Here is a 12,782-nt window from a genome sequence, read left to right on the forward strand (position 1 = left end):
GACATGTTTCTGAAGTGTTTTCTCATTGCATGTCTCATGGAACAGATATGCTTGCATTGTAATCAGTGTTTAAGTAAGGATTAAAACACAACGGGGCATTCTGTTATAGGAAACATCCCAAAGTGTTGTATTCCTCTTTTATTCCTCCTCCACAGTGATTTGCCACAGATTGCAATTTTTTTCCATTAAAGAACCTCACATGATACTTTTAATCTACTTGTAGTTACAGTTTGCGCAGTCACTTGAGGGAATCACGTTTTAACAGCAGCAGTAGCAAGCTACAGATGGCAAGTAGAGGCCTGAGAGCAAACGTGAAGTCGAAGGTGAGTCATCTGCCCTTGATGGCATTCTATCAAAGAAAGGCCACAGTACTTCAGACGTGAAAAATATAATGCATTTCATCTTGTATTTACGCATGCATCGGTTCATACATACACTAGGTCTTCAGAATGTCAAGAATAACATCATAGTAAATAAACTCAAAGCAGTTTCACAAGGAATAGCTGAGAAGCTCAAAATCAGTGTTATGGGGCAGAGACTGATGGGTACATGCTGTGTGAGATTGCACGTCATCGTTGTCCGGGTTACAAAAACTCAGTTGTGTGGTTTTTAAAAAAAACGGTGTTCTAAAGCAAGCTCACCTGTGAAACACAAGTGTTGAAGTAGGTCTAACTGTGAGATACAATATGGTCCTGAATATGAATATGAGTTACTAATAGAAAACAATACCCATAACATAATTAGGCTAAGTAGGCTAACAGGAGCACTATCAAGCTAGCTGACATTAGGCTAAATATTGTATTTTGTAAACCAGTAACCACAGTTTGCTAAAAGTCAGCTAACATCAGGCTAACTATTACATTAGGCCTGTTTATATATACCTAGGCCTGATCAGTTCACTGCAGATTAGCCTGATCATGCTGATAATATTCCATCCATTCTCAGAGATTTTAGACTGAAGTTCCAATATAGTACTTAAGTACAGTAATGTGTTTTCCACATGCATTATTGTATAAATCAATCCATAATTCCAAAATATTGATAATAGATCAACATGTGGCACATATTATTACATTCACCAGTCAAACTAATGTAGGTCACTATGTGTGTTACTGGCTCCTGTTGAGGATGTAAGGACCACTGACTGCAGCTGCATCACTACTTCCCTTGGGTCTGCTGGAACTAAGAAGCTTTTGGGAGTGGGTTAGCGGCTAGACGCCAGATACCACAGATGTGCAGGCTCTAGCTCATTGGTAATGCAGTGTGTTCATTTGGGAGACGTTTCCCATCATCACGGATCCCTCGCTCACCAGCTGGGGGCAGTGTGAAGGCACAGGGGCACGGGGGGTGTGTGAAGCTCAAGTGCATGATCAGAACACATCAAACATGTTAGACAGAAAATTTTAGTGCCAAACAAAACTCTTAGTGGTGAAATATGCTTCTTTGTGAACACAGCATTTACATTTATGGAATACAGGATTTAGGAAAGTCACAATGGCTAATGTTATTAAGAGTTAGTGACAGAGAGATCACATTCTTTTTATATTATAAAGCGAGAGAGAGAGAGAGAGAGAAATGAAACAAAGGAGAGTAAAATACATGGCATGGAGAGACAAATAAAAAAGAATATCCAGAAAAAGGAAAGGATCAGAAGAAAAGATCAGAGGAATCTTCTTGCTTCATGAAATCAAGAAGCAAAGAGAGGAGGAGAAAGTTTGGAGAATATGTGTATTTTAATTTTCTGAGAAATATTATGCAGGAATTAAGGCAGGCTGGCAAGGTGAGTTTACTACTTTAATACTATTTAATAGCTTCTCTTTAACTCAGTAGCGCATGTGAAGTTTGATAAGATTCATTTTGTGATTGTTATGTAGCTCACTTAATGTTTCCTTAAGTGCTTTATATCTGAAGTATTTACATCCTGAATGGGAAGTTAGTCCATTGCAGGGCACTAAGCACACACAGACATTTACGCATTAACAACTATGGGCAATTTATTTTACCAAACCAACCTACTGGCATGTTTTTTAGGGAGGTGGGACTTGAATCATGAGAACCTGGAGGATGCCCACGCAGACACGGGCAAAACATTTACAGAATCTTCACACTGACAGTAACCCAGGCTCAAGATGGAACTGGGGACCCTGGAGCCTCCCCACCACGCCAGCTAGATTATTTAACCCTGATATTTATTTAACTGATTTTTGTGCTTTTATACATTATATGGCCAGAAGTATGTAGACACCTAACCATCACAATCCTATTTGCTTGTTGAACATCCCATTCCAGAGTTTGTCCCCTCTTTGCTGCTATAACAGCCTCCAATGTTCTGGAAAGGCTTTACGGTAGATTTTGGAGCGTGGCTGTGGGGATTTGCGTTCATTCAGCCACAAGAGCATTAGTGAAGTCAGATACTGATGTTGGGAAAGAAGGGGGTTCAGAAGGGGGTGCAGTCAGTGTTCATTCCAGTCAGTTCATTCCAGTCAGTGTTCCACTTCATCCCGAAGTCAGGGGCTCTGTGCAGACCACTCGAGTTCTTCCACTCCACTCCTTAACACACCATGTCTTCATGGAGCTCTCTTTGTGCACAGGGGCATTGTCATGCTGGAACATGTTCGGGCCTTTTTAGTTCTAATGAAGGGAAATCTTAACTCTACAGCCTACAAAGACATTCTACACAATTGTGTGCTTCCAACTTTGTGGCATCAGTTTGGGGAAGACACACATATGGGTGTGATGGTCAGATGTCCACATACTTTTGGCCATATAGTGTATTTATTCATTTTAACACTGCATCGTTTTTAATTCATTTTGCCTGAGATTTGCTTATTATATTAGACATATTAATGAACTATGACCTGTTATGACACACTTAAACTTGATCTAAATAGGACTGCATCAAGACAAAAAAAAAAAAAATCAATGTTCCATAAATAGTTTATTTACAAATAAATAACCATAGTCATTATTATATTTAATAAATAAGACAATAAATAGTACATTATAGTGAAGGATAGTGCCATGGATTTATGTTATTTCATTTAGAAACAAAATAATAAACCTAACAGTGTTAGTTCGTGTTAACAGATTTAATGGAAATTCCAAGAAGCTACTAACCAAAAATAATATATAAACTGTTTCATTTACAAAATATTTTACATTTTATCTAATTCTAAAAATAGCACATAATTTTAGATGAAGTAATTCTATAAAAACCTTCCTTCATGTTATCAAAATGCAGTGGGAAAGGGTATGTGTTTCAGCCCTTCACATGCATGATGTGCATATTGACACATTATTCACTACTTCTCTATTATTTTCAAGTTTAAGATGACCTTTTCAAGATTTCCAGTGGGTTTTTTTTTCATTTCATTTACAAAATGAGTTAGGTCATACTTTATATTTTATATAATCATTCTGCAGTGGATCAGAACAGCAAAGTGTACAAAACTGTGTATAGTGTACAAAATAAAGTGATACTTATATACTCCAAAGCACCTGAAAAGAAATGCAGTGGTATTTAGATTCGTTTTTAAATATTACTGTCCTTCATGACCTAAACACCACTGCTGAATGATGCGTATTTGATGAGAAAGTCTAATATGAAGTGAATTCATTATCTGGTTTTAAAAGGAAATCTTGAAAACTGCATAAAACTCTTTCATATTAAAATACCTGAAATATGAAAATCTTTCCATGCAGTATGTTCTTCTGTTACAAATATTTATCAAGTACCAGAATTGAAACAACTCATCCGTCTCCTTACCTTCAGCACTCAGCAGGACCAAAATCCCAAAATACTAAAATACAACAACGCTCTCAATCGATGAGTTTTCTCCCCACTATTCACCCATGTGTGAGTTTGTATCTTTCTAAATCTTGGTGTCCAGCATCTCCAGGAACAGTTTGTGCATGGGCACATGGTGTTGCATGTGCAGACGGCGGAAACACTGCACGGCTCTGTGTGCGCTCTGTCTGAGCAGTGGCAGCGTCATCAGCAGTCTGCCTGCACGGTGTGGCTCAGCTGCACGCTCATTCACCTCATAGTCCTGCAGCGCCTCATGAAGCTCGTCCTGAAAACGCAGCACACTGTCACCACTCTCCACGTGCTCTGCATCTAACAACAAAATAATGTGCAAAGCAAGTGAAGCAAAGGTAAGATATACCCTCTGGCTAACATAATAATTAGGCTATATTTATTATGCATTTATTATATACTATTTTATTTATCCACTAAGGTACCGCAGTTATTTATCATTTAAACGAGAAGAGATGAAAAAGATTAATCACAATGATTATATGGGTGTTTTAGTGCCACAACACTAACACGTGACCGCAGTAACAATTGTGAATTCTGTGAAAATTTTGAGATACAGATACTGCGCTACAGAATACCACAAATAACATATTAAAGGGGACATAATAAACAAAACATATACTTGATTTCCCCTTTAATCTACCAGTGGAATGTGATGTTTCTATCCTTTTGCCTTTTTCCCTTTTTAAAGAGAAGCACTTGTTGCTTCATTTGACATAACATTGAGCAAAGGTACACTATATGGCCAAAAGTATGTGGACATCTGACCATCACACCCATATGTGTGTCTTCCCCAAACTGTTGCCACAAAGTTGGAAGCACATAATTGTGTAGAATGTCTTTGTAGGCTGTAGAGTTAAGATTTCCCTTCATTAGAATTAAGAGGCCCAAACATGTTCCAGCATGACAATGCCCCTGTGCACAAAGAGAGCTCCATGAAGACATGGTGTGTTAAGGGTGGAGTGGAAGAACTTGAGTGACCTGCACAGAGCCCTGACCTCAACCCCACTGAACACCTTCGGGATGAACTGCAACACAGACTGCACCCCAGGCCTTCTTGCCCAACATCAATACCTGACTTCACTAATGCACTTGTGGCTGAATGAACACAAATCCCCACAGTCACGTTCCAAAATCTACCGTAAAGCTTTTCCAGAAGAATGGAGGCTATTAATGCAGCAAAGAGGGGACATACTCTGGAATGGGATGTTCAACAAGCACATAGACACCAACATTGTGATGGTTAGGTGTCTACATACTTTTGGCCATATAGTGCATCACACCACTGAAATAAGCTTTCCCACTTACTGTACATGTGTGCAATGTCCACAACTGATTTCATATACAAACATCACATCAGAGCTACACAGGGATAAATGTGTACAGTACTTCCCGTAGCCCAAGGTTATATAACATGGAATTAAGTGTGCATGTTTGATCAGTCCAACACTATTATTCTTGGAATTAGCCCAGAACATCACAACAAACACATAGACCAACTGCGTCCATCATTTCCACAAATATTGCAATTTCCACTGCTGCACAATGTATGTCTGTATGTATGTATGTATGTATCGATATATCTATCTATCTCTTCTCCATACACCTTCTTTATTTATTCTGCACATGCAGTAAGGTGTAGCTGTGTGTCTGTGTACCTGAGTTGGCGAGTGCCATGGCTCGGAGTGTTACAGCCTCCTCATGGCTGATGTTGAGTTGTTGATATTTGTCTATGAGGAGTCTCAGTGGTGTATAAAGCTCCAGCAGGCCAGCATTTTTGCACTGAGGCTCGTTCAGATGAAGATTTTCAGCAAATTGCAGTTCTTGAGTTGATGCCAGTGAACGCCACACCACACATAGCAGCAGAGCTTCCATCCATCCACTCTGCAACAGCGCCATCTGATCCACCAGTGAGAGCGACGAGAACCCTGTAGGCCAGTTCAGTTCGAGAAGTTTCTGTTTCAGAATCAGTTCTAGTACAGTCGGGTTCAAAAGTCTGAAGATTCAATACGGTTTCATAATACTTTCATTTACATTCTTCACTATGCTTTCACCTGGTATGTGTTTTGCCCAGCTGATCAGGACCAGCAGTTCTCTGTTTAAAAGGTCACATAAGGTCATCAAGGTGTTGAGGTCACTGTCAGGGGTCACAGGATCGGGAGAGGCTCTCAGTGGAGCTGGCTCAGAAGCCATCAGCTGAGAAATCACCTTATTACCTGGAAAATGGCAAAAGCATTTCATCACAAACTGAATATACCAGTAAAGACATTTTTGTTAATACAAAGTAAAGTCTTAACAGCTATTATCTTTGTTATCTCGTTTGCGTGTTTTTCTAATTTTAATTTTTAGTTCTGGTTACAAAAAAACAAATATAGTGTCAGCTGTGTAAGTATATATGATAGAATATTCAAAAGATCACTGATGGAGGTACAACCATATCCAATTTTATTTGACATTTAAGGCTACATACAATATATAGAGTTATACAGTAAACAAGCTAATATGAAATGAGCTCCTTCTCAGAATTACAGTTTATTCACATACTTGCATCTAAGATTAAACCATGCCTGGCTAGGTAAAGCCAAAGTGCCCAAGGCTTGAACTTTCAGGTTGACTAATGTCAGTCTGCTATTATCAGTCCTGAGTGTCAGTGATCAGTGTGTTGTAGTTTGATGCAGTAGCAAAGCTATTAGTTTCTCTATACATACATACATACATACATACATACATACATCAATCACCATTTGAATAAAATAGTCTAAAAAACGCTATTTATAACCCAAGTAGTGTTGATAAATTCTATATCATTTGATTTTCTTACCATGTTTTTAATCAATTATGTATGTTTGTCAGTTGGTAATAAAAAACTTTATTCATGTAAAATTCCTTCTTTCTCTCTCATCCAGATAATGACTGTATATATCAATACATTAATACATATATGCTATATATCAATCAAATGGCCCTACCTTAATAAAGTGTCTCACTATACCATGGAGTAAGCAAGACTAAGCAAAGTATAAAATGAGGAGTCTCCTTTACTCCACTAGAAGGATCGAACTCCATCTAATTTGATAAATTATGTGGAGGCAAGTGTCTAATTTCCTAATATTGACTGACTATATGTATCTAAGTTTTCTTTAGACTTAACATAAGCCTGTTTTCTTTGTTAATGGCTGGTTAGACTACCATTCATTTCAGCAGCTAACATAACTTATCTAGACAGCATATGAAATTCAAGCAAAGAGTAAATATTCGTTATTTATATGATATTTTAGTTCTTAGAATTTCATTAGCAAACTACGTAGTGTTAGTCATGCATATGAGCGGCAAACATACAGAGATTGAAAGATGTTTTAAAACGAAACTCATCTGAAAGTTTTAGATAAGTAATAAAAATGACTTTGCACATGAAAACATGACATTATTTAATTTCATCAGTTAAAAACATTTTTACTTTTTAATATACGAGTACATTTAAACTTTTTTTAAAAAAAACTTTTTTTTTTTTTTAAAGTAAGATCTGTTCTTTCACCTAAGTGTAATTTCTCAGTACTTTTTCCACCCCTGCTTTTAGCTTTGGTCCTTAATGTTGTTTTGCATTAACGCTGTTATATTTCCCTTGGAATAGATATTTTTGACTCCCAATTTTACTATCAGTAATAAAGCAAGATGTTCTGATTTGCTTAGTCTTTGTTTATGTATGTTTTCCACCACTGTCTGCTAATATATTGGATTAAATTTTACCAAAAGTCTTAGGGGTTCCACTAGTAGGAAATGTCAGACTTATAGCAGAGACACAATAATTCAGATAAGAAATTGCAAGATTCTGTAGAATGTATTTTGCTTGATGATAAATTAATAGCTAAGCATCCATTGCTCATATTAGAATTATGGTTTCAGTGTAAAACTCAAGTAAATTAGAAGAATGGACATGTTGGCTGGTTGACTACATTTGGGGTAAGAGGTATATGTGTGTATTTATACATATGTGATTTTGACCATATGCATTTCCTCCTGGTCTTCCTTCAAAATAAACAGGACAACAAATAGTGCAGTAAATGTATATGAATAATGGTGTGTAAATGCATGTAAATGAAAATGGTGAAGGTGAGCTCGCTTACGGATGCTTTTAACCGGATGTGTGTACGGAGGTTGGATGAAGACAGACAGGCTTGAATCTACTCGTCGTTTGTACTTTTGCCTGCCTCCTCTCACGCGATCCATACGTACACCTGCACACACACAAACAATGATGTCTTTTCAGAACATATGATTATACATATAGTATGCAATGTATATATTGTATGCATGTGACTACTTATATGTAATAAGAGTTTTCTAAACCAATGTAGGGTTTAGTTTTTTCTGGTTTTGCTACATACATTTAAGGACATTTAGTCCTGACAGTTCACAACCACATACACATTAACATATTTTGAGGAACTTCCATGCGCATTGTGTATTGCAGGTAATTGAAAAAAAAACCTGCCAAAATACTATATTTTTGTTAGGATGGGGTGATTATGATGACCTTTGACATTATCCTGTCACTGTAATGACATTTGGTCTTTTTTGGTCCTCACAAAGGGCAAAATTACACAAACACACACACACACACACACACACACATTTTCCCCTCATTTTAGCCACAAGGTGAAAACTGCTACATATTCCTATCATTATACCAAGATTTTATAAAGACATAAAAACCTTAACCTCAGTAATCAAAAGGAAACAACACTATGAGAGATTACGTGATGAGGTTTCAAAGTAGGCCTGGATAAATTCCCGGTATATTAATCACACAATGCAACATGGTGGTGTTCTTTACACCTGTGGAATTATAGAGCACATTTCAACTGATCTGCTCATAATGTCTGACTATGACGTATATCTAGATGTACTGCCATACCGATATATCCTCACAGCCCTAGTTTGAACACCTTGCACTAACTTTGCTTGGTTTTGCATGAAAGCATTTTTATCTTAAACTACAAACAGAAATAAGACTCCACAATGATTTGTATTTTTAACAGCTCACCTTCACGCATCATTCCTGCCCTCAGGCATTTCTGAAAGCGACAGGCCTGACATGATTTCCTGCGTCTCTTCGTTATCTCACACTCGTTCACCACTGGACAGCTGTACTCAATGTTTCCTGCAACATCGACACACAAACATAAGGTAAGTATTAGGTGAGTAGCTACAAATTGTGGGGAAATCTGCAATTAATTATTCAAGGGAAAGGGAAAAGGGTATTAAATTTGGACTTAGCATCACTGAGCACCATATGTACAATACTGTGCAAAAGTCTTTGGCACATGCAAAGAAATGCTGTAGAGCAAATATTCCTTCAAAAATAATGAAATTAAATGTTTCTACATTTAAAAAATACTATAAAGAGCAGTCAACAGTAATAAATGAAACAAAGTTAATATTTATTTTAAAATAGTAGTCTCTGGTACAGTGTGTGCAGGTTTATAAGGAAATGAGCTGTAAGTGTTACTGAGCATCTTGCAGAAGCAGCCACAGTTCTTCTGGAGACTTTGACTGTCGCACTTGCTTCTTATTTTTGCAGCGAAACCCAGCAGCCTTCATTGTGTTTTTTTTGTCTGAAAAGTGTCTCTTATGTAATCTGCTGCTTTCTTTACTGACATACAAACGATTTTCTGTAACATTTAATTTTGTGCTGGAAAACTAATGTTTGGAAATCTAAAAAGTTTTTGTACTGAATCAATAATGTAGAAGTCATAAAATAAAAATCTGTAACAAAGATTGTACTAAAAAAATAGTACAAACTCTACATGTTTGTTCCCCAAGGTAAAAAAATTATTTATTTTTACATTTATACTAAAAGTACTTTTACATTTATACTAAAAGTACTTTACTTTTTTTACCTTGGGGAACAAACATGTACATGTAGAGTTCATTCTACAGTGTACAGAGTTTTTTCTTTCTTTCTAACAGTGCATTGTGTGTATTACACAGCTCTCTGTAACAGTGTTTTATCTTCAAATTCATTTTTGATGACAGGCAGTGTGTGTTTATACATGATTCTCGGGCTTTTAAGACAAAATGGCACTTAATAGACTATTGATGAGTGTGTATCACCAAATAATGTTCTCACACATAAAGGATTAGTTGTTTTTTTTTTTTTACTTTAATCAGTGGGTTTTGCTTAAAAGAGGACAAAAACAGGATTAAGGCGTCTGCTCTCCAGCTGCAACATTTTAAATCAATATATTGATAATTCCCTTATGCAGTATTAAGTCTTCAGTGGCCAATTATGGCATTTTCTCAGGCACGCATCTATGTTTGTGGAGATTTAGATGTTAGTTTGCCAACAGCAGTGTTTTTATTGATTGTTAGAAAGATGGAGATCAGATATTAGGGTGGAAAAGTGTGCAAATGGGACACTTGTGTGATCATAACAGCATATTGGGTTTTCACACGAAAATCAATCCTAGCTAGTCATCATGCTGGCTAATGCACCAATTAAGTTAGATATTGTCATTGAATTAATTAAGAACTGTTTTGAGATGTGTGTCAAACCCTCCTGTTCTGCCCCAGGCCATCTCATTAGATTTTAACTGTAATATTTATTTAAAAATACCCAGTCTATCTATTCATCAGCCATTGTCAGTATGTAAACTTCCATCTTTTTGTCTATTCTATATTTCTGTTAGTCGAACTATGTATCTGTCTCTCTGATTGGAGAGATTGGATCTGTTTAATTTCCTCATGTTAAGATTGTGAAACTGGGAGGGAAAACTCAGGATTAAAAGCTCAATATTACCTTGAATGGTTCTCTTAAAAAAGGCCTTGCAGGCTTCGCAGGATGCCACACCATAATGGTACCCGGATGCAAAGTCTCCACACACCAGGCATAGGCGTTTGGGCCCATGGCTAAGCGAGGGGACATAGTCTCGGTTTAGGATGGAGTCTGTCTGAGGCTGTAGCTGTAGCTCTTCATTGTCTTGAGCAGTGAAGTGGGCAGGATTGAGAGATTGGGAAAAGACACTGTAACTGCTGCTCTCTGATGTGCTGCTCAGGCTGAATGGTGTAAAATTTGGTGAGTCTGATTTAATGGTTGGCTCTTGTGGAGAAGGAGGGTCATCAGAAGACGAGGGTTCCAAGAGGCTGTGAACGAAACACACCAATGAAAATCGTTGTGTTATAAAAAGATTCTGCATGATTGGCTCACTGTTGTGGTTTTCACAACTTAGGAAAAAGAAATGTTCTGTGTTGGGACTTTTCTCTGTATGGCAGAGCCCATGGATGTTAGCTGAGCATTCAAGTGCTAAGTGCTAAGTGCAATCACAGTGTATTTTCTGTTGTACATACTTTTTTTTGAAGATAATGTTGATAATCCTGACAATTTCCTTATGATTTTCTGTCTCTAATTTTTTTTCTCTGTTTTAATTGTATGTCTGCTTGTTTATATTCTCTTTCTGTATGTCTATCTATCTTTCCATCTGTCTATCTATCTGTCTGATTGTCCAGTTGTCTATCTGTTTGTCTTTCTATCTACTCATCTCTCTGTCTGCTCATCTGTCCGTCTGCATGTCTCTAACTGTCTTGTTGCTTATTACTCTATCCATCTGTTTACGCTACCTGTCTGTCTACCTATAGCACCATTAAAGAATCTCTATTCATCTGCTTCTTTTACTTTTTTAAGGGTTTAAAAAAGGCTTGGATTAATGAAACTATTATTAATATGTTGGCAAATGAAATGAACACAAATACACAGGAATAATGTAACTATATATTTTTAGTTAACAGGTGCTATTTCCATAGTCAGCTATCTTTCTGATATTTAATTTATTTTAGACATCAAAGTTTTATTTTATTTATTTTTATTCTGTACTACAGTAACTGGTTATGACAGGTGGCAGTTCATTCATCCCTGATTGCTTGATATTGTTATTATCAGAGATTGTTATTATGTTTTTTTTTTTATCTAAACATATTTGTATAAATAATATTACAAAATGTACTAGAAAGTTAAAATATAACTAAAATATGACAGCAATGACATAGAACAGGTTAAAGTTTGACATTTTCCCATTACCTCTTCTTCTTCACACAAGGTGACAAAATCGACTATATTTCAGGTAATATACATTTTCAGTTTCACAGCACTATACTACAAATATTAAAGTTTCATGTCTAGTGAATTAAAAATTGAATAAGATGCACATTTAAGAAATTTACTGCAAAAGTTTTAGCTCAGGTTTATTGTGGTAATGATATTTAAATGAAGTTTATAGCAGTTCACAAGTACTTTTCACACCATCAGACAATTTCATGTAACTATTAGTATACAGTACGTAACAGTTACTGTTGAATAAGATAACATACAAAAGTATTTCATAGACTGAAACGTAGGGTAAATATTTGCCCAGGAAATCAAATGACTCAAGTGCGTACACCTATTACATGTGATTATATCAACAACATACCTGTTTTGTTGATTAAGGAATTGGAAGTTGTCACTTGAACAAAAGTCCTGCAGCTCCATGCTTTAAATTCAACCAGGACTCCCAAAATAAGAACAGAACTCACACAATGAGAGGTGAACGAAAATGGCAAAATTAGGAATAAAGAAAGAAACAGATAGAGAGAGAGAGATGTAGAGAGAGCAGTGCTGACACTGAAGCTTCAGGCCTATTTAACTGCTGAGGTGAGAGGGAGGAGTTTAACACGCTAATCCAGATACAGGTGGGTCAAACCCTGCTGATGGGTTCCTCTACCTGACATATCAACACAGCAGTCTTACACACACACACACACACACACAGATAGATAGATAGATAGATAGATAGATAGATAGATAGATAGATAGATTCTCAGCTTCATAAAGTCACATTTTACTCAACATTCATCCATTTGATTAGGATTCTTTAGTAAATAATTCAGTGCATCATGAAATCTTACATTTAGCCACAGTTTGATTATCTTG

General features: G+C 36.6%; 1 protein-coding gene across 1 annotated transcript; it reads right to left on the minus strand.

Annotated features, from left to right (window-relative positions):
- Nucleotides 1–2,932: 2,932 nt before the first annotated feature.
- esrrd (estrogen-related receptor delta) lies at nucleotides 2,933–12,472 on the minus strand. Its single transcript, XM_026914175.3, has 7 exons — nucleotides 12,283–12,472; nucleotides 10,617–10,960; nucleotides 8,862–8,978; nucleotides 7,942–8,052; nucleotides 5,872–6,033; nucleotides 5,476–5,745; nucleotides 2,933–4,117 (listed from the first exon to the last, which is right to left on the minus strand). Exons 1-7 carry the CDS (start codon nucleotides 12,339–12,341, stop codon nucleotides 3,873–3,875), a joined length of 1,308 nt encoding a protein of 435 aa, XP_026769976.3. The 5' UTR covers nucleotides 12,342–12,472; the 3' UTR covers nucleotides 2,933–3,872.
- Between the last annotated feature and the right edge of the window lie 310 nt (nucleotides 12,473–12,782).

This window comes from Pangasianodon hypophthalmus, chromosome 6 (assembly GCF_027358585.1).
Source record: "Pangasianodon hypophthalmus isolate fPanHyp1 chromosome 6, fPanHyp1.pri, whole genome shotgun sequence".
NCBI classification, from domain to species: Eukaryota; Metazoa; Chordata; class Actinopteri; order Siluriformes; family Pangasiidae; genus Pangasianodon; species Pangasianodon hypophthalmus.

What these genes read in the sequence shown, in the direction of transcription:
- esrrd (XM_026914175.3), bottom strand. Translation starts at nt 12,341, where the DNA reads ATGGAGCTGCAGGACTTTTGTTCAAGTGACAACTTCCAATTCCTTAAT. An exon ending in GGCAGGAATGATGCGTGAAG is followed by an intron (nt 8,053 to 8,861) that starts GTGAGCTGTTAA and finishes GTGTGTGTGCAG; the next exon opens with GTGTACGTATGGATCGCGTG. An exon ending in CTGGGCAAAACACATACCAG is followed by an intron (nt 5,746 to 5,871) that starts GTGAAAGCATAG and finishes ACTGGCCTACAG; the next exon opens with GGTTCTCGTCGCTCTCACTG.